The sequence below is a fragment of the Sorex fumeus genome, unplaced genomic scaffold (genome assembly GCF_029834395.1).
Source record: "Sorex fumeus unplaced genomic scaffold, SorFum_2.1 ptg000007l, whole genome shotgun sequence".
Classification (NCBI taxonomy): Eukaryota; Metazoa; Chordata; class Mammalia; order Eulipotyphla; family Soricidae; genus Sorex; species Sorex fumeus.
This window is the reverse complement of record NW_026606064.1, coordinates 21,847,918-21,873,369: the sequence shown is the minus strand read 5'-3', so window position 1 is coordinate 21,873,369 and position 25,452 is coordinate 21,847,918. Positions and strand designations below refer to the sequence as shown.

The 25,452-nt window shown below is 38.7% G+C and overlaps 1 protein-coding gene and 1 non-coding gene across 3 annotated transcripts in view; both read right to left on the bottom strand.

Moving 5' to 3' along the window:
• Nucleotides 1–7,140: 7,140 nt before the first annotated feature.
• The window catches only part of FBXO3 (F-box protein 3), a 48,078-nt gene continuing 29,766 nt past the window's right edge, over nucleotides 7,141–25,452 (bottom strand). Inside the window, exons 9-12 of one of the 2 annotated variants that reach the window (XM_056135507.1) lie at nucleotides 24,815–24,930; nucleotides 23,186–23,376; nucleotides 18,201–18,260; nucleotides 8,189–8,325 (exon numbers count right to left, since the gene is read on the bottom strand). In XM_056135507.1, the coding sequence (XP_055991482.1) occupies nucleotides 18,237–18,260; nucleotides 23,186–23,376; nucleotides 24,815–24,930 (331 nt within the window). In that variant the 3' untranslated portion in view covers nucleotides 8,189–8,325; nucleotides 18,201–18,236. Of the gene's footprint in view, nucleotides 8,326–18,200; nucleotides 18,261–23,185; nucleotides 23,377–24,814; nucleotides 24,931–25,452 lie in introns of both variants that reach the window. The other variant, XM_056135500.1, reaches the window with a different exon arrangement.
• LOC130017279 (small nucleolar RNA SNORA28) lies at nucleotides 18,732–18,853 on the bottom strand. Its single transcript, XR_008791374.1, has one exon. It is a non-coding gene; the product is annotated as a small nucleolar RNA SNORA28 (small nucleolar RNA).

Below are 25,452 nucleotides of genomic sequence, written 5' to 3'. Positions count from 1 at the left end.
CCACTTCTGTTTAACATAGTACTGGAAGTACTTGCAATAGCAATTGGGCAAGAAAAAGACATTAAAGGCATCCAGATAGGAAAGGAAGAAATCAAGCTCTCACTATTCACAGATGATATACTGTATCTCAAGAATCCTAAATCCTCTACCAAAAAACTCCTAGAAACAACAGACTTGTAAAGTCGCAGGTTATAAAATTAATGCCCAAAAATCCATGGCCTTCCTATAAACAAATAATGAGACAGAGGAAAGTACATGAAAAAAACAATCCCGTTCACAATCATGCCACAGAAAATCAAATACCTCAGAATCAGCCTACCTAAAGAGGTAAAGGACCTCTACAATGAAAACTACAAAACGCTACTCCATGAAATAAAAGAGGACATGAGGAAATGGAAACATATCCCCTGCTCATGGATAGGAAGAATTAACATAGTCAAAATGGCAATACTCCCCAAAGCATTATACAGATTCAATGTGATCCCTATAAGGATGCCCATGAAATTCTTCAAAGAAATAGATCAAGCACTCCTGAAATTCATATAGAACAACAAACACCCACGAATAGCTAAAGCAATTCTTTGGAAAAAAATGTGTGGAGGCATTACCCTCCCCAACCTCAAACTCTACTACAAAGCGGTAATAATTAAAACAGCATAGTACTGGAACAAAGGCATGGCTGCAGACCAATGGAACAGGGTGGAATATCCATACATAGAACCCCAAATGTATGAACAACTAATCTTTGATAAGGGAGCAAGAAATGTGAAGTGGAGCAAGGAAAGCCTCTTCAACAAATGGTGATGGCATAACTGGACAACCACATGCAAAAAAAATGGGCTTAGACCTCGACCTAACACCATGCACAAAAGTCAGATCAAAATGGATTAAAGCTCTCAACAGCAGGCCAAAATCCATAAGGTACATTGAAGACAAGGTCGGCAAAACCCCCCACGATATTGAGGCTAATGGTAACTTCAAAGACAACACTCCTCTGACCAACCAAGTGGAAACAGAGATAAACAAATGGGACCATCTTAAATTAAGAAGCTTCTGCACCTCAAAAGATACAGTGACCAGAATACAAAGACAATCTACAGAATGGGAAAGGATATTCACCCAATACCCATCTGATAACGGATTTATATCAAGGATATACAAAGCATTGGTTGAACTCCACAAGAAGAAAAAATCCAACCCCATCAAAAAATGGAGTGATGAAATGAGAAGAAAATTTCTCAAAGAAGAAAAACGAATGGCTAAACGGCACATGAGAAAATGCTCTATATCACTAATCATTTGGGAGATGCAGATCAGAACAACGAGATATCATCTCACACCACAGAGACTGGTCCACATCCAAAAGAACAAAAGCAACCAGTGTTGGTGTGGATGTGGCGAGAAAGGGACTCTCCTTCACTGCTGGTGGGAATGCCAACTGGTTCAGCCCTTTTGGAAAACAGTATGGACAATTCTCAAAAAATTAGAAATTGAGCTCCCATTTGACCCAGCAATACCACTCCTGGGAATATATTCCGGAGAGGAAAAAAAATATAGTTGAAATGACATCTGCACTTCTATGTTCATTGCTGCACTGTTTACAATAGCCAAAATCTGGAAAAAACCCGAGTCCCTGAGAACAGATGACGGGGTAAAGGAACTTTGGTACATCTACACAATGGAACACTATGCAGCTGTTAGAAAAGATGAAATTATGAAATTCACATACAAGTGGTTCTACAATGAAAGTATCATGCTAAGTGAAATGAGTCAGAGAGGGACAGACATAGAAAGATTGCATTCATCTGGGGAATATAAAGTAACAAAATAGGAGACTAACATCCAAGAATAGAGATAAGTACGAGGAGGTTCACTCCATGGCTTGAAGGCCAGCCGCACATGCTAGAGGAAAAAGCCGCTTAGATAGAGAAGGGAGGACCAAATAAAGGGTGTTGGGAGGATCCTTCCAGGATGGGAGATGCATGCTGAAAGTAGACTACAGACTGAACATGATTGCCACTCAATGCCTCTTTTGCAAACCACAGCACCCCAAAGGAGAGAACAAAAGGGAATGCCCTGCCATAGTGGCGAGGTAGGATGGGTGGATGGGGGTGGGTGGGAGGGATACTGGGATGATTGGTGGTGGAGAATGGGCACTGTTGGAGGGATGGGTACTTGATCACTGTATAACTGAAACCCAAGCACAATAACTTGTAAGTCTACAACTGTATTGCATGGTGTTTCACTAATAAAAAATTTTTTATAAAAAGATACACCACAGAGAAAGTATCTGCCTATCATTCATCTGTTAATTTCTTATATAATATACTTGGAAACTTAATCAACTCCATCAAAAAATTGGAGATGAACAGAAATTTCCTCAAAGAAGACATACAGATGACAAATAGATATATGAAAAGAAATTCTATCACTTATCAGGGAAATGAAAATCAAAACGATGACATCACCTCTAACCAACTAGACTAGCAACATCAAAAAGAGCACAAACGCATAAGCTCAATTATGGCCATGATTCAAAGACTCACAAATAAATCTTAGAAGAGAGCAACATGCTGCAGAGATGCTGGATCCCCAAATCACCATCCACTTATAAAAAATTTAACTCCAGCTCTAGCACCCTATATAAAATTTTAGAATTCCTGGAGTGTAAAACCACTTTTAAGGCCATGCAACATCTCATACTTTATGCCACTGATTTGCCAAGAGTAGCACAACACATTTGATGGGGGATAAGGTAGAAGGTAATCGATCTTTATAAAAAATCATATATATACATACATATAGGTGTATGTGTATATATACATATGTATGTGTATATATATGTGTGTGTGTGTGTGTGTGTGTGTGTGTGTGTATGTCTTGTTAGCACACAAGACTCAACCTGTAACACCATTTAGTGATCTGTTATATAGGGGGCTTAATGACTCCAAAGTGAGAAACAACAATTTTCACACACTTTCCTCTAAGGAAACCTTTTCAGATCATTTTTAGTCAATTATTCATAACAAGAAACAAAAAATAAATTATTTAACATCTGCCTTCGGGGCAGGCTTGGGTGGTGGTGGGAAAATTCAAAATAATGGTGGTGGGAAGGTGTAATGTGTGGATAGGTGTTGAAATATTGAATGTAATATATTTGTGAACAACTTTATAAAAATAAAAATTTTAAGAAAAGAACTCAAACAGGGGGACAGAGAGATAGCAAAAGGTTAGGGCACTTGTCTGCAGGTGGCCAACTTGGGTTCTATCATTGGTATCCCCTAAGAACCACCAGAAGTAATATCTGAGCATAGAGCCAGAGGTAACCCCTGAGCATTGCGGAGTTTGGCTCCAAAACAAAAAAACAAGAACAAAAACAAAATGTTGGGTATGGATGGGAGTGGGGTGGGGGAACCTCATCCACTGATGGTAGACGAGTTGACCAATTCAACCTTTATGGAAAATAGTATGGATGCTTCTCAAAAAACTAATAATCGAGTTTCTAATAATCCCACTTTGGTGTATATATCCCAAGGTCCCAAAAACTCTGTTTAGAGAAGACTTTTGCTCCAATGTTCACAATAGCCAAACTCTGGAAATAATGCAAGAGCCCAAGAACAGATGACTGAATAAAGAAACAATGATACATACACACAATGGACTGCTACTCAGCTATAAGAACAGACGAAATCATGTAATTTGCTACAACACAGATGGAAGTGGAAAGAATCATAATGAGCAAAGTCAGGAGGAGAGGGACTAACATAGAATGATCTCTTCCATACGTAGAATATAAAGCAGCACAGCAAGGAAATAACAAAGGACCTAAACCAACATAACCTGAGATATGGAAGATGCAGTGAAGGTGGGGAGCTTGTGGGGGTGACTTGAGACAATGGTGGGGGGAAGTGGACACGGGTGGAGATTGTGGTGTTAGAAAACCTATTATTAATGCATATGTATAGATGCGTATGTATACAAGCCATACTTGTGCTGTCAAACATGAATTCCATCAGATAGTCGCTCTCCTCACACTAATAGGCATTTTATTTGGGTCTTTTATCTTCCACAACAGTCAGCGTAAGAGAATGCTTCCTTTACAGCAGGGCTGGGTGTGCAGTTGCTAGTTTTCACTTTGACAGTACAAAACCCAGTAGCTTCGTGCTCTCTGTGGCAATGACCACAGCAGTCAGCCCTGATCAGGGAAATGGACATCGACTATACTCAAAGTGATGAAAGTTCCCACTCCAGATTCAGAGAAGAGCCACAGCCTTAACTATTGTGAAGATATTAAGACCTTTCAGATCTTGGATCAGCATGGTGTCCTCAAATTTGTTATCAAAAAATTAGAAAATGAAACTAACACTTTTGGTTTTCCCTACTTAAAAAAAAATTACAAGTTACTCAAATGTCTGGGGGCTCTGCCAAGCTCCCGCTTGTCTCTGCTGTCAGATTAGGCAGCCCCAAGGCTCCTTTCTATTCTTGGGGTCCCTACTACCCTCCTGTCAGTCATATCTGTGCCTTGTGACTTGTTTGGAGCAAAGCTAACCTCAGTATGAATTTAAAAACTCACATAGGCTGGTCTAGGACCAGAACCATCATTTAGATTCTTTTCCTTTGAGGGTACAATTGGAAGTTTCCATCCCACCCCCTCTTAAAGAGTACCGTGGGAAGAGAATAGGGAACAGACCGAAGAGTACACCAGAATACTCGGAGGACAGTCTTTCAGTCCAAAAGACTGACTTCTGTGGAGGCCAGGAGACACTCTGTTACTCAGTACAGAAGGTCCTCCCTGGACTGGTTATGCTGAAACAGAAGGGGAGAAAAACAGGAGATAAAAGTCCCAGCTTGAGCAATCACAATGAACTAGAGTGAGGGTGGAAATCATATCACTGATTAAGACATATGCCATCTACCAACATTCTTTGATGGCTTTGGGATGTCAGGAGATGGTTTACATTTGGTGATGCCTGAATCTTCTCTGTATACCATGAGTCTAAATTCAGCACTTGCTTTGATAAAAAGTGTCTAGTAAAATATTTAATACTGACTTCGTGTGAAGGCTTGTTTACATGCTCTTTCACTTCCACTACTTTTTACACATCCTATTAACTCACTACCCCTTTGAAACTCTTGGATTTTGTCATTCTGCTGTCTTGGTTTCACATCTGGGTCTTTGGGCTCTCAAGTTTTACCAAGAAATCTTGGGCTTTGAAAGCTCTCTACCCCCATTCCCCCCTGCGCCCCCCCCCCCCCCCCCCCCGCTCGCAAGATCTAGTGTTCCCCGCTTAGGGAGATATGTTTGTTGGTTATCTGCAAATCAAATTTGTAAAACCTTATCTCACCCTTGGTTTTCATATTCAAACTTCCCAACTAGCGGCTCACACAAATGCCCTACATCTTGTGAGAGGTGTCTAACGCCTATCTGCTTATATCTACAATTCAACTACTTTTACTGTGGTGTTTTTTGGGATTTGGCTGCAGGGGCATGGGGTTCCTTTATTTTTTTGGTAAATTAAGGAAACTGGGAATCAATTCTGTCCTACTTTCTCCCATCTAACTCCCACCCACTGTTACCTTTTGGTATTTGAAGTTCATTCCCTCCTCACTTTACCTGTAATGCTTACCGCCCTCACTTAGGTCTACTGTATCTTATTTTCCCAATATTGTTCTTTCATAGTAGGTTTCCATACAAATTTCTGCATCCTGCCCCTTTCCTACTTCCTTCACAGAGTGGCTATCTACTACTCTATTGCCTCGCCAATTTTATGTCTGACTCTTGACTTTCACTATCCTTCCCTAGAACAGGACTGCAACCATCAGCTGGCAAGCATGAAGTGAGATTTAAGATGAATCTTGTATTCAGGATGGAAGAAAAGAATAATGAAAAAAATTTGGAATGCTGACACCACTGTAGCATCATGTTAGATAAATTAGTTGCCTGTGGTTTTTCATGAGAAAAACAAATCCCTAACCCAAATTTAAACTATTTTTTTGGGGGGGCCACACCTGGCGATGCACAGGGGTTACTCCTGGCTCTGCACTCAGGAATTACCCCTGGTGGTGCTCAGGGGACCATATGGGATGCTGGGAATCGAACCCAGGTCGGCCGCGTGCAAAGCAAACGCCCTACCTGCTGTGCTATTGCTCCAGCCCCTAAACTATTTTTTATAATTATCTGAATCATAAGGACACATCAGCTTTCAACAAAGGAATAACAATTTAACATGCAGCATAAACTCATTTTAAGGTGATATTCTCAAGAAACCTCAGAAAGGGAAATGGACTTCACCCACCCAAAGTAAATGCTAGCCAGCCTCTCAATCCCTTTCATAGGTGACATGATCTTTCCAATGAAATAATATTCAAGATTATTATCAACTAAATAAATCTAAGTACAAACTACAGGCCATTCTTATAACACAGAAGGGAATATAAATTTTGATGAGAGGATAAACTAGCTTGAAGCATTCTGATAAGCAAGGTTTGGATGGATACAGAGACTTGGGGCATCATGAAAAACTGAGAGCCAAAAGGTCCTCCAGATTACAGAATAAAAATAGCAAGGAAAACTAAGGGCAGATTTATCTTCAGCTAAAGTGCATTTTAAACTACTCTTGTAGTAAAAGCACACCTTTTGGAAATATGTGTTGATTAAATATAGGGAGAGCTAGGCTTGAGAGCGATTTGGCAACCAGAAAATAACCCATTTTTAAAAATAAGTAGGGAGTGGGGGTATATCTCAGCAGTCAAACACATAGCTTATATACATGAGATCTAAGTTTGGTCCTTGGCACACAAAAAGTAATAATAAACAAATGAATAAAAGCTAGGTAAAACTACTAACTCTGCTCTGGAAATTTTGACTTATACCAATAGAAAAGGATGTCAGCCTTCATGGTCCCTGATGACAGTTGCTAAAGCTTGTGTTCACCCCTGCTTTGTTCAATTTCCCTGATAAAAAAATTAATCTTCAGGAAAACAAAGGTCTGCAAGGTAATGTGTTAGTGAAGCCAACAAATGACTATAAGAGACTCGGGTAACAGGTCAATGAGTAAGGATCTCGTTTACCTGCTTACCAACAAAAGCTGACTACTAATATTAGTTTATGGAAAATAGGAAGCCACACAAAATACAAAATCAGAACCAAAATTTGTTTTTAAAATGTGAGCTTTTGACACCTGAAAGGCGTTTCATTCCAAACTCTCAATTATATAATTACAGGAGGGAAAAATTCATTTTTCAGGAAAACATACTAAATCTTAACATAAAACTCATGTCACTTATCACAAAGTTAGACAGTCAAGTGTATAAAGGAGAAACAAAACAGAAGCAGTATTTACAAATTTTGACTATATGAGACATTGTGAAGAATCTTTTGTTAATAAATAATACAACACATACTTTTACACACTACATTTCAAAAATGATACATCTGTGAACAATATGATAAAGATCGTAGTATTAAAGCACTTAAAATTCAAGGTCATAGTGCGAAGACTTTAAAGGTCAGGAGAGTTGAAGACTAAATTCAAGATCAAGGTCATAGTGATGCCGACCCTAAATTCAAGGTTGTGGTGATGAAATTTTTTAATTCAAGGATAGATTGTCTAAGAAAGGACAAACAACTAGCATTCAAGTTATTTAGTCAATAAGTCCCCTGTGAGTAAAAAATATATAGGAATCACTAAATGGATTAGCCTAATTAAAAATTCTTTTCATTTCTAAATAACTCACAACTGCAAGAAGTCTTTGTACAGAATCATTCAGTCACATAGTTTTTCTCTATCCTTGTATAGGTATTGCTGCTACATTTTAAATCCTTATTCAGAACAATTTCCTCCCATTTCCAACTATAAAGTAAGTATAAAATATTTTAAAACAAAGAAATGTCTATTCCTTAGCTAGAGACCTATTATCTCATTGACTTCCAGGAAAGAAAAAGAAAGAATTCCAATTCCTCATCTCAAAAATACAAAGCAAAACCAAAAGAACCCAATTCCTAAAAAGTGTCGCATAGAACCCAAGGCCTGGAACAATATTTCATGCTAGTTTTCCTGCTATATGCTGAGAACAATTTAGTTATTTACATTATTCGGAAATCTATTTAACAGGCTGGAATCATTCAGCGCTTCCAGCAGCATGAAGCTAGAAGAGGCGAGAGCAGCGACGCCTGCGAATGGGAACATCGAAGACTCTTCTCCTTCTCTCCTCTTCCTCATCTTCATCTGATTCGTCCATATCAGCGGAATCATCGTCATCATCTTCCTCCTCCTCCTCCTCTTCTTCCTCTTCCATTTCTTCATACTCATCAGGACCCATTTCCTAGAATGCAAAAAAAAAAAAAAAACCCCAACAACAACAAAAAAGTTTCTCCTAAGAATTTCCATCAGTTTTATCTTCCCTTGATGCAAATTTTCATTCAACTAGAATCTAAACCACCAGACATGTAAAATATGAACCTTTATAGAACCTTTATAGACCTCTGCATAACGCACAAGCTAATACAAGATTCTATACTACATATTCTATCACAGTTAAAAACTACTTAGTATAATTTTAGTGGTGAAAATATTTGGTAAGATAGTACTTATTTTTTACATGGCAGTCTGTAATTACTACAAGGCTACAAATGCGCTATACCTACGCATCCCACACGAAATGTTACTGAACTTAGATCACTGAAGTAGATTGACAAGATTTACTGATTTACAAGCTCACAGGAAGAAGAATGCAGGGCCAGGACTGTGGCTCACCAGCAGAGCACAAGTCTGCATGTGTGAGGTCCTGAGTTTGGTGCCAGCCATATGAAAAACCAAATAAACAAAAACAGAGAGGAAATTACAATCAGGTATGACCTCTTTGCTCTGATTTTTATCCAGAGCACTTGTTTATTACTAAGCATGTACTAATTGCCATACTTTGTCTTCTCCCACTAGAATATGAGTTCCAAGGTAGAGATCTGATTGTATTTTTCACTGCTTTTCCCACAGTACCTAATAGGTAAGTTAATAAATCTCTGTTGAATAGTAATGTGGAAGAAAGGAAATGCTCTTTAGAATCTGTCAAATGAATGGTGCTTTGAGTTAGCATACTACTAACAAGTGCTGAAACAATATACATAAATGCCTTAAAACATTCTTTTTGAGGGCGGCATCTCCAGCACAGGGTCCACTCCTGGCTATGGTGAGCCCAGCTGGGCAAGTCCTGACAATCACATTCTATGGTCTGGTCTGAGGATGCACTGGGGCTAGGGCTTGGTGGATGCTGGGAGTCCCCAGGGCCACTGTGAGTGCTCAGGGGTCACAGGGGTTTAGCTGCCAGTGAAGGGGGTGAGGAACATGCTGTGCTGAGCTGGAACTCTGGGCAGAGCACAACCAGGCATAAACTCCAGTCTCTGACTTATTTCCCCGGCCCAATGTTATTTTCATTTTTGGATTTTTTTTTTAAACTAGGGAATAAAGGCTGTAAAATTCAACAGAACTTCTTCCACAATGAGGAAAAAATTACGAAGCAGAACAGAGAAAGAAAAGAGAGACAAGACTGGAAATATACAAGTCAGCAGAGTCTCTAACCAACAACAAAAATCCAGTTACAAGTTACAAGTAAAAGATCAACCAAACAAATGGTAAGTGAAATCAAAGTATAAAACCAATGAAAGAATTAAACCTATTAATCATATGGTGTTTAGAAAAGAAAACAAGAACAACTTAACTTATATATCAAGACTAATAGTTAAAGAGAAAACACAAACAATGTTGATGAGAAATCTCAAATTTTCATTTTTATTGATTTCTTATCCTTAGCAAAAAAGTGTCCAGCCCAAATGTCCAATGACAGATGAATGATAAAGAAGTTATGGTGTGTGTGTGTGTGTGTGTGTATATATATATGTATATACAGATATATATATACACACACATACATAACAGAATACTATGCAGCTCTAAACTAGAAGGTATTATGTTAGGCAAAATACGTCAGAAGGACAAGTACCAATGATCTTATTCATCTATGGTATAGAGAAAGTCAAAATATGGGGACTGACAGTTTCAAACAAATTATGGGCCCTGGATCACAAAACTGAGTAACAAGAAGTGGGGGAGGGATAGTGTAAATGAAGACCAGATTACAGGTGACATAAGACAGTGGTAAAGACTCACAGGCATTTTGGTGGTGGTGCTGGGTACAGTAGCTGTGTACAATAACATAAACTTTAACACCATTGTAACCATGTTGCCTGAACTATAATAAAAAAGATTAATAAAAAAAATTTTAAGGGAGAAAAACAGTTTCCATAAGACAGAGCATGTCTTTATTATGCTCTGTCTTATAGAAACTGTTTTTCTCCCTTAAAAAATTTTCTCGTGGGGGTATGGTGCCACCAGAAGGTCAATCTGTACCTGTGAGGTAAGTGCATCAGCACCTGATGGCAATGTCAGACTTTCAGATATCCCAAAATTGCTGCTGTGCCTTTGGCCAGACCCCAAAAACTTGGGGCAAAGTTTACCAAGAAAGTAAACGGCCAAAAGTTAGGCATGTGGGAGACACACCCACAAACCACCTCTGGCTCAGCTATATAATTGGAGGCATGGCCTCTCTGGTTCCTTATCGAACTGCTTAATGGCCATGATCCCAGAGACTCAAACGAATCTCAGAACCCAAAGGCTTTTGGCAGAAATGTGTCCTGTTCCTGCAGTAGGTTACTGGCACTGGGCCACTGCAGGTGGGAATAGGTTTCGTGCCTTGGCCTGTTCCCCCTGGCGGCCTGGTGACCACCATCCTCCAGAGGCCACTGGACAGTCAGGTTTGGGCCTGCAGTGACGAGACACACGGGGCCTCACCACATGGGGGTGGAGCCGACTCTTTCTCCCCATCCCAATGAGACCCAAGTCGCTGCCTACAAACGGCCTCTCTGGCTCCTGATTAAGCTGATTAATGGCCGTGATACTGGAGACTCAGAAAAAAATCTTGAAACCCAGTGGCTTTTGGCAGAAATGCATCTGGACTGCATACAAGGTGGCCGCCGGCTCAGAGCTTATTGGAAAGCCAGGTATAAGCAGGCGGTGACATGGCAACTGCAGTCTCATTGGAAGGAGGGCAGTATCAGCTCGTCCTTCATGCCCTACCGAGGTCACGAGTTGCCCCCCACAAGCGGCTCTCTGGCATGGCCATGGCTCCAGAGGCAAAAGGACTTACTCCATAGCCCAGCAGCTTGCAAAAGAAAAGTGAATGGACCATGTGTTAAACTATGGCGCCATGCCTCTCCAGGAGGGAAAGGGTGTTGCTCCCTTCCGCCTCCCCTCCCCCCACAGGCAGCAAGGTGGCCACTGCCTCAGAGCTTATAGGAAAGCTAGGTATGAGCCGACGGTGACGGGGCAACTGCAGTCTCATGGGAAAGGGGGCGGTACCAGCACGTCCTTCATGCCCTACCGAGGTCACGAGTTACCCCCATGAGCGGCTCTCTGGCACGGCCATAACACCAGATGCACAGAAACCAATCTCGTAATGATCTGGCTCTTTGCAGAAATCCAAAATCCTTATATGACATTATATGATTCTCATAACCAGCTAAAGAAAAAAAAATATTTCACAATGCCTTTTCAGCAACTCTGATTGTTTGGGGGGAAATTCTAAACAATAATGGTGCATCTTTTGTCCAAATAATGAATGTAATTAATGTAGAGAAGAGTTAAGTGGACTTCATCTGCCTCACAGGCATTGGAAGGGGTGGGAGGGGGGTATAGTGGGGATCTTGGTGGTGAAAAATGAGTACTGGTGAAGGGAAAGGTGTCTGATCATTGTATGACCGAGACTTAAACCTGAAAGCTTTGTAACTTTTCCCACAGTGATTCAATAAATATTAAAAAAAAAATTTTAAAAATTAAGGTGGAGTTCATGCCCAATCAGCTAATCAGTGGCTAAATAAATAGCAGTGCTCCTACCAAAAAAAAATTTTTTTTTTCGTGTTTGAGAGGAAATGTAAACTCAGTACGTGACAACCATTAGGTGAGGGTTGAATATGTAATGAGTATTGCTGTAATAAAAAAATTGTAAAATTAAAACTTTAATAAAAATAGTTAACTTACATGTATTAAACTTCTCAGTCTTTTCCTTTGTTTTATTTTGTTTTGTTTTCAAGCCATACTCAGTTGTGCTTAGGGCAGACTCCAGGTCCTGTGCTCTGAAGTCACTCCTGGTTGGGTCTGGGGGACCATATATGGTATGGAAGATTGAACCAGGGTTGCTGCATATACAGCAAGCACCTTAATCCCTGCACTGTCTCTCTGGAGGGCTCCTAAAATGTTTCAGTTTTAATATCCAACATGACATATACAGAAATAATCCACATAAGCAATAGTTCTTTGGAGTTCTCAATAACTTCCACAGCTTAAAGGAGGTCATAGACTGAAATGTTTGGAAACCACAGTTCTTTAGTAAAAACTACGGCAAACTAACAAACATTAGAAAGTCCTCACAAGGGTCAAAGTAAATTCAGTGTAACTGGATTGCCTGCCCAAACCTAAAAGGCTTCAATCTCTCTCTGGTCAGGAACATACGGCATTTTAAAACAAGGATTATTTTAAGAAATTTTATTTTTTAAAAAATCATTAAAAGACAACAATCCTAGGCATACTTGCAGATTAATTACAGATATTCAAAATATATGAAAAAGAAATTCCAACATCTCCAACTAAACCTCCCCGAGAGAAGTAGCTCTTGCCTCAAGGCACAGAGCAGTGGGAGCAGGTCCCCACCCACCCCCTCTCGGATAAGGAGCTCCCCGGGCTCCCTGTGCTCCCGTGTGCCAACCCCCACCCCATTCTGGAGAAGCAGCCAAAGCATCAGACACAGCAGAAGTAGTAGAGGAATCTGCACGCACTATGGAGCAATACAGGAGCCTTGGGAAGACCTCCAGCAAAGAAGTCCTATCTAATCAGGATGATTTCAAAGGGAGCCTGCAGTTTAGGCTTCACCACTGAACTGTAACAACAGAGTTCCAACAGGGAACAAGTGAGGAGAATACAATCAGAAATTGTCTGTCTTAAGAACAAAGTAAAAACAAAAATGCAACAGAAGGAATAAGCAGCAGAATGGCAGAAGCATAGGAGTGAATCCATGCTGACCACACAAAAAAATTTTAAAAAATGTCAGACATATAGAAGAAAGCATATTTCAATATTTATCTTGATATTAACTTGGATTTGCTGTTTGTTTTGTACTGATTTTTAAGTCATGAGGAGAAACAGCTATTCTACATTTTTTACTGTTTCCAAAGTTTGTAAATCAATCAAATATGGTACATTAATATGTACAACTGAAAAACAAACAAAAACAAACAAAAAAAGAAAATGTCAGAGATCTATGAGCCAGCGTGAAGAGAAATGACATCTAAATTATGCAGCACCAGAAGGAGAGGAAAGAGACAACAGAAGAAATTTTGTGGAAAAAAAAAATCATAGCTGAAAACCTCACCCAATCTAAAGATCAACTGAGTGAAGAGTCAGTGTTGGAATATTCTGTGGCTGAAACCCAATCATGAAAAATTTTGTAACTGTATCTCACCGTGATTCAATTATATCACTGTCACTGTCCTCCCATTGTTCATCGATTTGCTCGAGCGGGCCCAGTAACGTCTCCATTGGAGACTTTGTTGTTACTGTGTTTGGCATATCAAATACTTCACGGGGAGCTTGCCAGGCTCTGCTGTGCAGGCGAGATACTCTCGGTAGCTTGCCGGGCTCTCCGAGAGGGGCAGAGGAATCGAACTTGGGTCGGCCATGTTGGCTGCGTGCAAGGCAAATGCCCTAGCGCTGTGCTATCGCTCCAGCCCATATATATATATATAAACTTAGATTCCCAGATCCAGAGAAGCAGAAAGTACCAATCAGGAAAAAAACCCAAGAAGAAAAATACCAAAACACAACAAAATTAAAACAGCACAAGCTAAAGATACTATCCTGAGAAAAGCAAGAACAAAATCAAGTATTACCTATAGGGGAATCTTCATTAAAAAAAAAAAATCACAGGGGACAGAGGCAAGCTGAGGGGCAGAAGGGAAACTGGGATACTGATGGGGACAAGGGTGACAGGATTGGTGTTGGAGCACTGTCCACCTGAAACTCCATTGTGAATATATTTGAAACTTTGCAATTCATGGTGTTTCAATTAAAAATAAAAAATCACAGCAAATATTTTGAATAAAACCCTACAGGCCAGAAAGGAAATGGTATGTTATCTTTAACACACTGAATAAAACAGGCATCCAAATAAATAATTCATCCAGCTAATTTACTGTTCAAATTTAATGGTGCAATATAAAATTCCACTGACAAAGAATAGCTAGAGAAGTTCTTGGTCACTAAACCAGCCCTGCAAGAGACACCAAATATCTCATTAAAAAAAAAAAAACTAAGGAAACACGGCTACATATAGAAATATCCCAACTCCATACAAAAGATGACATTATTAAGTTCCTTTCAATAATTTTAATGTCTATGGCCTGAACACACCAATCTCAGGCCAGAAAGATAGTACAGTGGCAGAGTGGCTTGACCAATGTACTAACTAGGGTTTGATCCCTGACACCATATAGGGTCCCCCAAGCTCCACCGGCAGTGATCCTTGAGTAAGAAGTATGAATATGAACATGTGATCCAAAGTGAAAGGCTAAAAAGCATTCATAAAGGCATATATATATATACACATATATAAAATTCAATGTAAAAAAGGTAATGAAAGATGAAAATGGACACTATATAATAAGCAAAAGGATCTATACACTAAAAAAATTTAACAACCATTAACATATACACCAAATGGCCATTAATATACTTAAGACAATTACTAGCAGCCCTGAAGGAAAACATGACGAGCAAAACAACAGCAGTAAGAGATTTTAATACCACGTTCTTACCAATGAATAGATCAACCAAAGAATCAACAAGGAAACAGTAGTTTTAAAGGAAAAGTAGGAAGAGGCGGGCTTAATAGACATATACAGAGACCAGCATGCAGCAAAAGCTGAGCATACATTATTTTCTAATATAGCTAGATCATTCTCAAGAATATACCACATGCTGGAACATAAAACAAGCTTTTTAAAAGATTCAAGAAAAGAGAAGTAATGTCAAGTTTCCTTGACATTATATTTCAATGCTCTGGAGCTGGAAATAAACTACAAAAGAAAGTTAGAAAAAACTCAGGCACTTGAAGTTGAACACACTACTGAACAACCATTGGGTAGAAGAGAAGTTAAAAATGAAATAAAGAGATTCTTGGATGACAAGAATGAAGACATGAGCTACCAGACCTTATGGGACACAGTAAAAGCTATACTAAAAGGGAAGCTCCTAACATCTGGGCATTCATAGGGAAATAAGAAAAGAAGCAAGTGAATGAGTAAACCTCACACCTCTAGAAAAAAAGAACAAAAAATGGAGTCTAAAGAAAGAAGGAGGGGCTGGAGAGATAGCACAGTGGGTAGGGCGTATGCCTTGCACACAGCTGACCCGGGTTCAATTCCTAACATCCCATGTGGTCCTCTGAGCACCACCAGGAGTAACTCCTGAGTGCAGAGCCAGGAGTAACCCCTATGCATTGCCAGGTGTGACCCAAAAAGCAAAAAAAAAAAAAAAAAAAAAAAAAGGAGGGGAAAAAATCTTAGTGGAAGTCAATAATATAAAAATCAACAACAATAAATAAGATGAATAATACCAAGAGTTGTTTTAAAGAATCAGTAAGAATGAACCATGGCTAGACTCACAAAGTTAAGAGACAGAAAACTCTAATCAGATCAGAACTGAAACAGGAGAAGTTACAACAGACACACCAAAAGTACAAGAGTGTATGAGATTACTACAAACTAGGGGTCCAGAGACAGTGGTTATGGAACTTCTGCCTTGCATGGAGGGAGAGAGAGAGGAAGAGAGGGAGAGGGAAGGAGGAGAGAAAGGGAGAGAGAGGAAGGGAGAGGGAGAAAAAGAAGGATCACTACAAAGGATGTTATACTACTAAACTGAAGAATCTAGGTAAACAAATTTCTAGTCTTAAACCTCCCAAGACTGAGGCTTGTGAGACTGTAGAAGGGTAGGGCATTTGCCTTGCATGCAGCCAATCTGGGTTTGATTCCCAGCACCCAATATAGTCTCCCAGCCCTGCCAGGAGTGATCCCTGAGCACAGAGCCAGGAGTAAACCTTGAGCATAGCTGGGTGTTACCCGAAATCCAAAAGGAAAAAGGAAAAGCAAAACAAACAAAATCCACCCAAGACTAAGCCAAGAGGAAGCAGGAACATCTGACTATACCAATTACCATCAGAGAAATCAGGATACTAATTAAAAATCTCCCCAAAAACAAAGTCTAGAAACAGAGGGGTTCAGAAAGAGTTCTTCCAAATTCTCAAAGAAATACCCATGTTCCTCAAGCTCTTCCAGAAAGCAGAGTAAGACTTATCAATATTTAAGAGACTAACATCAGGGGCCAGAGTGAAAGTACATCATGTAGGGTACTTGCCTTGCATGCAGCTGACCTGGGTTCAATCCCTGGCATCCCATTTGGTCCCCTGAGCACTGCCAAGAGTGATTCCTGAGTGAAGAGCCAGGAGTAACCCCTGAGCATTGCTGGGTGTAGCCCACCCCCAGCAAAAAAAAAAAAAAAAAAAAAGAGACTAATATCACTTTGATGGCAAAAGCTAACAGAAAACACACACACATATATGTATATGTATACACACACGTACATATGTGTATACATATACATATATACATAGATTAATATCCCTGATGAACAGATGTCAAGATCCTCAATAAACTCCTAGTGAATCAAATGCAACAATGTCTTAAGCAAAACACATATCATGATCATGCTGGCTGCAAGGATGGTTCAATATCTGCAAATCAATTAATGTGATATACCACTTTAATAAAATGAGACATATGCCATAAAATTATCTCTACAGATGCTAAGAGAAAGCATTTGTAAAGAGGTAAGAAGCATTCATAGTGAAAACATTCAGCAAAATGAACACTGAAGGAACTTATCTCAATATTGTAAAGATCATTCATATACAATAAACTCACAGCTAATATCCTTAATGGGGAAAAACTTCCCTCTCTGATCAGGCACAAGGAAAGGATTTATACTTTCACCACTACTATTCAACTTAGTATGGGAAGTCCTTGCCACAGAATTTAGATAAGAAAGGAAGTCAAGAGAATTCAAATTGGTAAAGAAGAAATTAAATTATCACTATTTGCAAATGGCATGGTATTATACACAGAAAACCCTAAGGACTTCAGTGAAAACTTGTAGAAACAATAAACTTATATACTAAGGCTATAAAGATTTTTACACAGAAATCTATTGTATTATTTTATGTAACAATGATGCAAAAGAGAAAAAAAATTCAAAACTATCCAATTTAGGCATGATGTCCTTGGGGGAGTGAGATGGGTACACTGGTGATGAGTGTGATGTCAGAATTATGTGTGTGAGAAACCATCATTAATAGTATGGTAAGCCAAAAAAATACATATATGTGTATATATTTTTTTAAATGTTAAAACTATCCAATTTATAATCATGTCCTCAAAAACTCAAGTATCTCGTAACCAACTTAATAAAGGAGGAGAAAGACCTATAATTTAGTGAAAATTATAAATCGCCTCTGATATAAATAACACACTAGGTAAAGAAAACCTACTTCTTGTTCATGGATTGAAAAAAAATCAAAACTGTTAAAATGAAAACCCTACCCAAAGTAATTTACAGATGCAATGCAATCCCCACCAAAATTTCCCACAGCATTTTTCAAGGACATAAAACAAATACTTCTAAAATTTATACGAAACCACAAAACTCCCATAATGACCAAAGCAATCCTAAGAAAAAAGAATATGGAAAGTACTGTATTCCCAGACTTTAATCTTTACTTTAGCGCCACAGTACTAAAAACTGCATGGTACTGGAACAAAGACAGACCCGCAAATCAATGGAATCGAACTGAGAGCCCAGATACAAACCCTCAGAATATATGGGCAGTGAATTTACAACCAAGGGATTAGGTGTATGAAATGAAGCAAGGATACCCACTCCAACAAATGGTGCTCTAAAAACTGAATAGCCAAAGAAATTAAATTGGACCTCTATCTCAACATAAACAAAGGGTGAGTCAATGGATTAAAGACCTTGGTATCAAACCTGTTTCTATACAACGAGGAAAACACAGGCAGGACTCTAAGATCTTGACCTCGGAGGAGTCTTCAAATGATATGACCGCATTGGCAAAGAAAACAAAAGCAAAGGTAAGCAAATGGGGTTAATTCAAAATAAATAAACAAACAAACAAACAAACAATAATTCTGCAATGCAAGAGAAATGGAGCCTAAATAAAAAGATACCCCACTGAATGGGGGAACATGTTTGTGTATCACACATCAAAGGGCTAATACTGAAGATAAAAAGCAATCTCAAAGCTCAACAACAACAAAAATAACCCCATCAAAAAAAAAGGGGGGAGGGGAGAGGAGATGAACAGGCTATTTGGCAAAGATAACATAAAGACAGCTGACAGGCATATGAAAAAATGCTCAGTCACTATCAGGGAAATGCAATCAAAATGACAACAGGACATCACCTCACACTAGTGAGATGGTCTATATCACAAAGGCCAGAAACAATAAATGCTGGCAAGGATGTGGTTTGCCAGAAAACGAGGAACTATTTTTTAATGCTGTTGAAGTCTATATAATGGCTTGTCTCATGGAGAAGAGAGCACCGGAATAGGTTAGACTGCCTTGCTATCGCAAGCGCAAATTGCGCCTGACACTTGATCATCTGCTACTGAGTGGCTTGCAACAAAAAACGAACTTTCCTCTGCTGCTAATGTGTGAGAAATCATCCCCCTGACAAAAAATTCCAAGATTGGGAGATTCCCCTGGGTGAAGTAGTTTAGGCCTTAGAATAGAATGAAGTTGCAAACATGCACCCAGGAAAGTACAGGAGAGCAGGAAAGAATAGGAGAGATGAGGAATAGTGACTGCAAACATGCGCACAGGAAGTGTGCCCAGAAAAGCAAACAATAAAACAGTTTAGGGTCTTTTAGCTGTGGAGGGCAACTAGGGCAAAAATTATATAGGAAATGATCTTGAAGTTACTCTATACTTTAAGGGTGCCTGCAGATTTGCTATGTGAAATACCCAGGTCTCAGCTCTTCATGTACTTACTGAATCTTGATGTGCTTATTAACTGTCCCTGTTACCTTAAACAAAGGTTCACTTGCTGGGAGCCACCGTGGGGGAGCGATGGCTACCCCAGCTTCGACAGTCCTTGTGTGTTTGTCTCCCATGACCAGCCCAACCAGGCAGGGGCTGAGGAGTAGTTTGGCAGGATGCACAATATACCAGTGATGGGGACCCCAAGCGACTACAGTGATTAGAAGACACAGCCTTCTGCAGTGGAACTGTTCCTTCAGCCTCTTTGGAAACAGTCTGGAGATTTCTCCAAAAATTAAGAACAGCTTCCACATGACTCTGCAGTTCCACTCCTGGCATCAACCCCATGTACACAAAAACTTTAATCCAAAAGGACATATACACACCTATGTTTATCACAGCATTGGTAATCAGCCAAGATCAGGAAACAACCTGTGTGCCTAATAGGGCACAAGGGGATACTGTGAATAATTCTATGCCCAAAAGAACCCCCAAGAGTGAAACAGAAAATGTGAACATTAGAGAAATTCAATTCCTATTTCAAAATGTTCCTATGAGTGGATAAAGAAGCTGTGGCCTATGCACACAATGGGATACTATGAGTGGTACCACATTTTGAGGAAATGTGCAACTTTCTGCATACAGAAGAGACTATGCTAAGTGAAGTGAGGCAAAAAGAATGACAGACACCAGACGATCTCACTCATTTGCAGAGCATAGAGAACTAACTCTAGGGCTTAGATAATCCTCAATAGAAACAACACTGAGATACCGCAAGCTGCGTGTGATCTGAGGGCTCTGAGATGAGGGGTGGAGAAGGGAACTTGAGATAAAGGGGAAGGGAGTCTGGCACTCTGGGGGTAGGGATGGTGTAGAAGCTCTGCAAGAACAAAACCGTAACACTGGAACTAGGGCAAAAAAAAAATTAACACATGAAACAAAAGACAGAATTAAAAACAGATTAAACTAAAAAAATCCACTCAGTAGAAAAACGTACAAAAAGTCAGTTATATGACTGTCATTTCTCTAATACTAGTCTTCCAACTGGCAGACTTTATGTTACTTTCAAATATACAAGAATCATGTATCAAGATAAATCACAATGCTACGCCATGAAACATTTGAAAGGATAGATCGGAATGTAACTCAATGATAGAGCACTTGTCTGGCATGTGTGAGGCCCTGGATTGGATTCCCAACACGGCATGGTCCCCTGAGCACCATGGGAGTGACCACTGAGCACTGAGTTGGGAGTAGTCCCTAAGCACAACCAGGTATGGCCCAAAAAACCAAACCAAACAAACAAAAAAGCATTTAAATGGATTGAAATGCATAATGAATTGTCTATGCCAACAAAATAAGAAATCAATCCCATGATAACTAAAAAATCTTCAGTGGTTTGGAAACAGACACATTTACAGTAAAATTAGATGTTCAAAATGAATTCTGCAGGGGAAATGAGAATTATTTTGAAATTTTAATGAAAATGTAATATAAAAACAACTGTGAAATTAATCAAAAACAATAATGTGAACTATAAAATTAATCAAAATCAAGATGTAAACTTCTACCTTAAGAAGCCAGAAAAAAAGTAAATCACATCCAAAGTATACCATGGGGAAGAAACAAAGATAACTACAGAAATTAGTGAAACATAGAATCAACAGTAGAGGAAAATCAGTAAAACCAATTATTTCTTTAAGCATTGCACTGTCCTTTCATTGTTCATCGATTTGCTCGAGTGGATCCAGTAACGTCTCCATTGTGAGACTTGCTGTTACTGTGTTTGGCACACTGCGTATGAATAAAAGTGATAAGCTCCCACCTAAGCTGATTACACAAAGATGGTATAAATTACTATTGTAAGAACAGAAAAGAATGTGTGACTAGAGCTTTTGCAGCCATTAAAAGGAGATCAAGGGGACATTGTGAATAATTTTATGCTCCAAAGAACCCCCAAGTGTAAAACTGAAAATCTGAACATTCGAGAAATTCAATTTCTATTTCAAAATGTTCCCACAAAAAGAACTCCAACTCTAAAAGGCTTCACTGATGAATTACGTTAACTTTTCAGGATAAGAAGAGAGCAGTGTCACACTGGGCTAGCCTGAAAGAGAAAAATCCATTTTCCGTTTCCTTTTTCCAAGAACTGCCCAGTTCTCAGTACTAAAAATGCACAGAAGGCACATTTCTGCAACGCGAAGGAACCTAAATTTCACTTGCAAACCCGACTGCAGATTCTTTTTACCAGACCACAAGCACAATGATCTGAGGTGGTTTTCATCATCCTTCTCTTTCCAAAAGGGAGGCTGATCCACTCATAACCATGTTCCTCTTCCCAGACTAACTTCAGAACTATCCATGAGGGCTGTGGCATTCCAGGAGTCACAGGGCACTTTATGAATATTCTACGCCTATGACTCAACTGTATGCCAGGTATGTGATTCATATACTATCCCTATTGCATTCTTAAAACTTGGTCACTTTATTTAGCCATTTTAATAGTCCCTATGATTGAGGTTACCTCAGGATGTCATTAAAATAGTTCTAAAAACCAAGATTTCTTTTCATTTTGGGAAGCTAACATAAGTGCAAAAGAGTCCTGGTCCAACTCTGGCGATGTCCAGGATCTACTAGGATCATACTGGAGCTTGGGAGGGGTTGGAGGGTGGCAGAGAACAAAACTGTGGCACTGAAAATTAAACCCATGCCTCACACATCTATCTACTACCACCTGAGCCAAAGTCTCAGTCCCAAAATCCAGATTTTAAAATACACCCACCTCAATGACTTCAGAAATGATCCCTAAGAGAAACTGATACAAGCATGCCTATCATTAATGGTAATGGTTTCTGTAATGGTCTTTACTGAATACTGGATTTATTTTTTATTTTTTTATTTTTAGTGAAGCAAGACAGCTTTTTATCAAATGAAACTTAGACGTGAAGAGGGGAGAGAAGGAAAGGAATCCGTGTTCAAGAGACCACAAACCTGAAAGAGCAAGCAAGCAAAGAGACACAGAAACGTTCAAGCAAGATACATGTTCAAGGGAGAACATTGAGGAGCAAGCCTACTGGCACTGTTTTTATAAAACTGCCAGTACAGCAAAAATAATGTAAAAATCGCTTTTGGGGACTTAATGAACTATGGTGAAGCCAATGATGACTGATCTAGTGTGACTTTTTGCATAAGGCCAAATAATTTATTTTGAAAACAATGAAAAATATGTTAAAAGGAAGAATACATGTCATGGAGAAAAATCTAAAGTAAACTGTGAACTAAAGTGTCACTGAAGAACATCTGTTGTAACAAAATGTCCTAATCAGGTAGGAAATACTGATAATTAAGGAGTCTTACGCATGTACAGGGCATATGCAAAATTTCTATACCTTCACTCAAATTTACACTGACTCTAAAACTGCTTTAAAATATTCTGCTAAAAACAAACAGGGAAAAAAGTATACATCAATAGAGATCGATCGATTGCAAAATACAGAGCCTCACTTATCTGCCATGTTTTAGAAATCATTTTGCACACAGATCTTTATTTGAGTAACAAAAATTTGCTGTCATCTTGGTTTATAAACTTTTCTCTTGCCCATTCTGTTGTTGGTACTTACTCTAAAGATCAACTGTACAATTAAATGAAAGCATTTTTATGGGAAAGACAAGGTAGTCAGGTCAAATTTTTTGGGAACTGAGTAGAAACAGAAAATTAATGTGGACTTTGATTTGGGTTTAACACAGTTTGGAAATTTCTTCCAAATACTGTGGCTTTAAACAAAAGAGGTCAAAAAGGGCCTTTTTTAAGGAAGGCCTCCTACCCCACCCCTATTATTAAGACTCTTCCCCTAGAAATATCTAGGGTTCTCTGAATACCATTTACACCTGTTTGGCTAATCTATGAGAACTCCCTATTCAGAAAATTATACAAAGACATGTAAATCACCACCAGGGAAAAATTTCACTTACCAATCGAGCTATAGACACTCTAAATGTAGGGCATGCCATATGGAATCGGGGAATGGCAACATTAAAAATCTTGTCTTTAAAGCAAAGAAAATGGAAGGTATAATATCCCTCCATATATCCTGATGTTGTAGAGAATGTGGTACAACTTGTGTATTCATATACACGCCCTGGGCTGATAATTGGAAATTCACCTGCAGAGAAAACAGTTAACAATAAACCAAAATATAAAACTGCTTTACTTTACAGCAAAAGTATTTAAAATAAATGTGTAATCAGAAAACTAGTCTAAAAGGAAATATCACAAAATACTAACAGAAGAAAATGAGGATATTATATATGTTTTTTTATTCACCAGATTCTTGTGGGGGGGAGGGGGTGGTGATGGGGGGAGGGTAGAAAAACCAGTAGATTTAAAAAAATTCCCTGAACAGAATATTTCCTATTCTGTTATGTGGCATGTTATGAGACACTGCAGATACCATCTCGAACACATGGGTAATTTTTTTTAAATTGTCAAAACTAGTTCTAACAAATATGGCAATATTTAAAAAAAAAAAAAGATGGGGCTAGAGAGAAAGGAGAGGGGTTAAGGCACTCGCCTTGCATGTAGCTGACCCCAGTAAGAGTCCAGGACCATGTATGATTCTCTGAGCACAGAGCCAGGAGCAAGCCCTGAATACTGCCAGGGGTGACTCCAAAACCAAAAATAAAGTGGCAAGAGACTAAAATATAGAACTGAAGATGTATCTTAAGCATTTAGTGCAATCAGAATGGCATTCAATAAGAAAAAATTCTTACACCAAAGGAAACTGAAAACAACAGTGAAGAGTTTATATAAAGTTTTGATAAAATATTCTTAATATCAAATTCAGGATGACTCTGATATTATGACTCTTCAGAGCAATCAATTATAACAACTTTAAACTTATTTCTGTATAATCAGAGGTTAGATAATGAAAGTATGTAACAAATATAATGCTTTATCCTAAAGTAAATCTAAAGAAATTGAAATCTGAGACATGGTTTAAGATAATTCAAATTTTTTTTTTTGCTTTTTTTTTTTGGGTTACACCCGGCAATGCACAGGGGTTAGTCCTGGCTCCACACTCAGGAGTTAGCCCTGGCGGTGCTCAAGGGACCATATGGGATGCTGGATATTGAACCTGGGGCCGTGCACAAGATAATTCAAATTTTTAAATGTCAGCGGTAAATCATACTGGAGTTGACTGAATGCCAAATACTAAAATTGTGCACTAATTTATTCCCCAACATTTCAAAAACTATGGTGTTTTATCTTTTCCTCTAGGTCTTATAATCCTATAGACTATGGTAATGAATAACTATCTAGCTGGAAAGAATTAAGAATTCAAAAAAATTCCCAGATAATCCGTAAAATGAAAACTCAATACCTGACTGAGCTTGCAATAATTTTAGAATAATTATGTTTATCCTACTGAACCAAGAGAATAATAAGCTTAAAGATTTATATTTATGTATCAAAGTACTATAGTTACCAATTACAACATGCACTTTCTAAGCTGTGCTCACGATATCTGTAAGCTCTCCAAAAACATCTAATTTAGATGCTCTCTCTAGGAAGCAAGCAATATCCAAATCTTGGGTACTTACCAACTACTCCTGGTCCTTGAACTTCTTCTACATCACCTTTAGCATTTGTTATTCTCCAATAGCGACTATCTAACTGACAAGCCTTCTCTGGAAGTGCATCCTTTGACATTTCAATCCTGGAAAAGGGAAAGGACTGGTAAGGACCCTTTTTGACTTCTTTTGTTTAAAAGCTACATTATTCGGAAGAAATCTCCAAACTGTATTAAACCCAAACCAAAGTCCACGTTAAGCTTCTATTTCTATTCAGTTCCCAAAGGATTTGACCAGTATAACTTCTTTCCCATAAAAACCCTTTCATTTAATTTATACACTTGATCTTTAAGGTAAGGATCAACAACAGAACAGGCAAGAAAAGTTTATAAACCAAAAATGACAGCAAATTTTTGCTACTCAAATAATGATCTGTGTGCAAAATGATTTCTAAAACATACTGCAATGAAAAAAGCTGACAGTCTTATTCTTCTAATTCAAGGCCATGCAACCCTTCATTCCATTTTCCATTAATTCATAAAGCACCTAAAACAAAATGTCACTATGTAAGAAATGGGATCACATCTCACTCTATCCCATACTCTTATTTCCCCCCCTTTTATTCTAGGAATCAACTGTCTGTCTCTGATTTTATTTTTGTACACTGC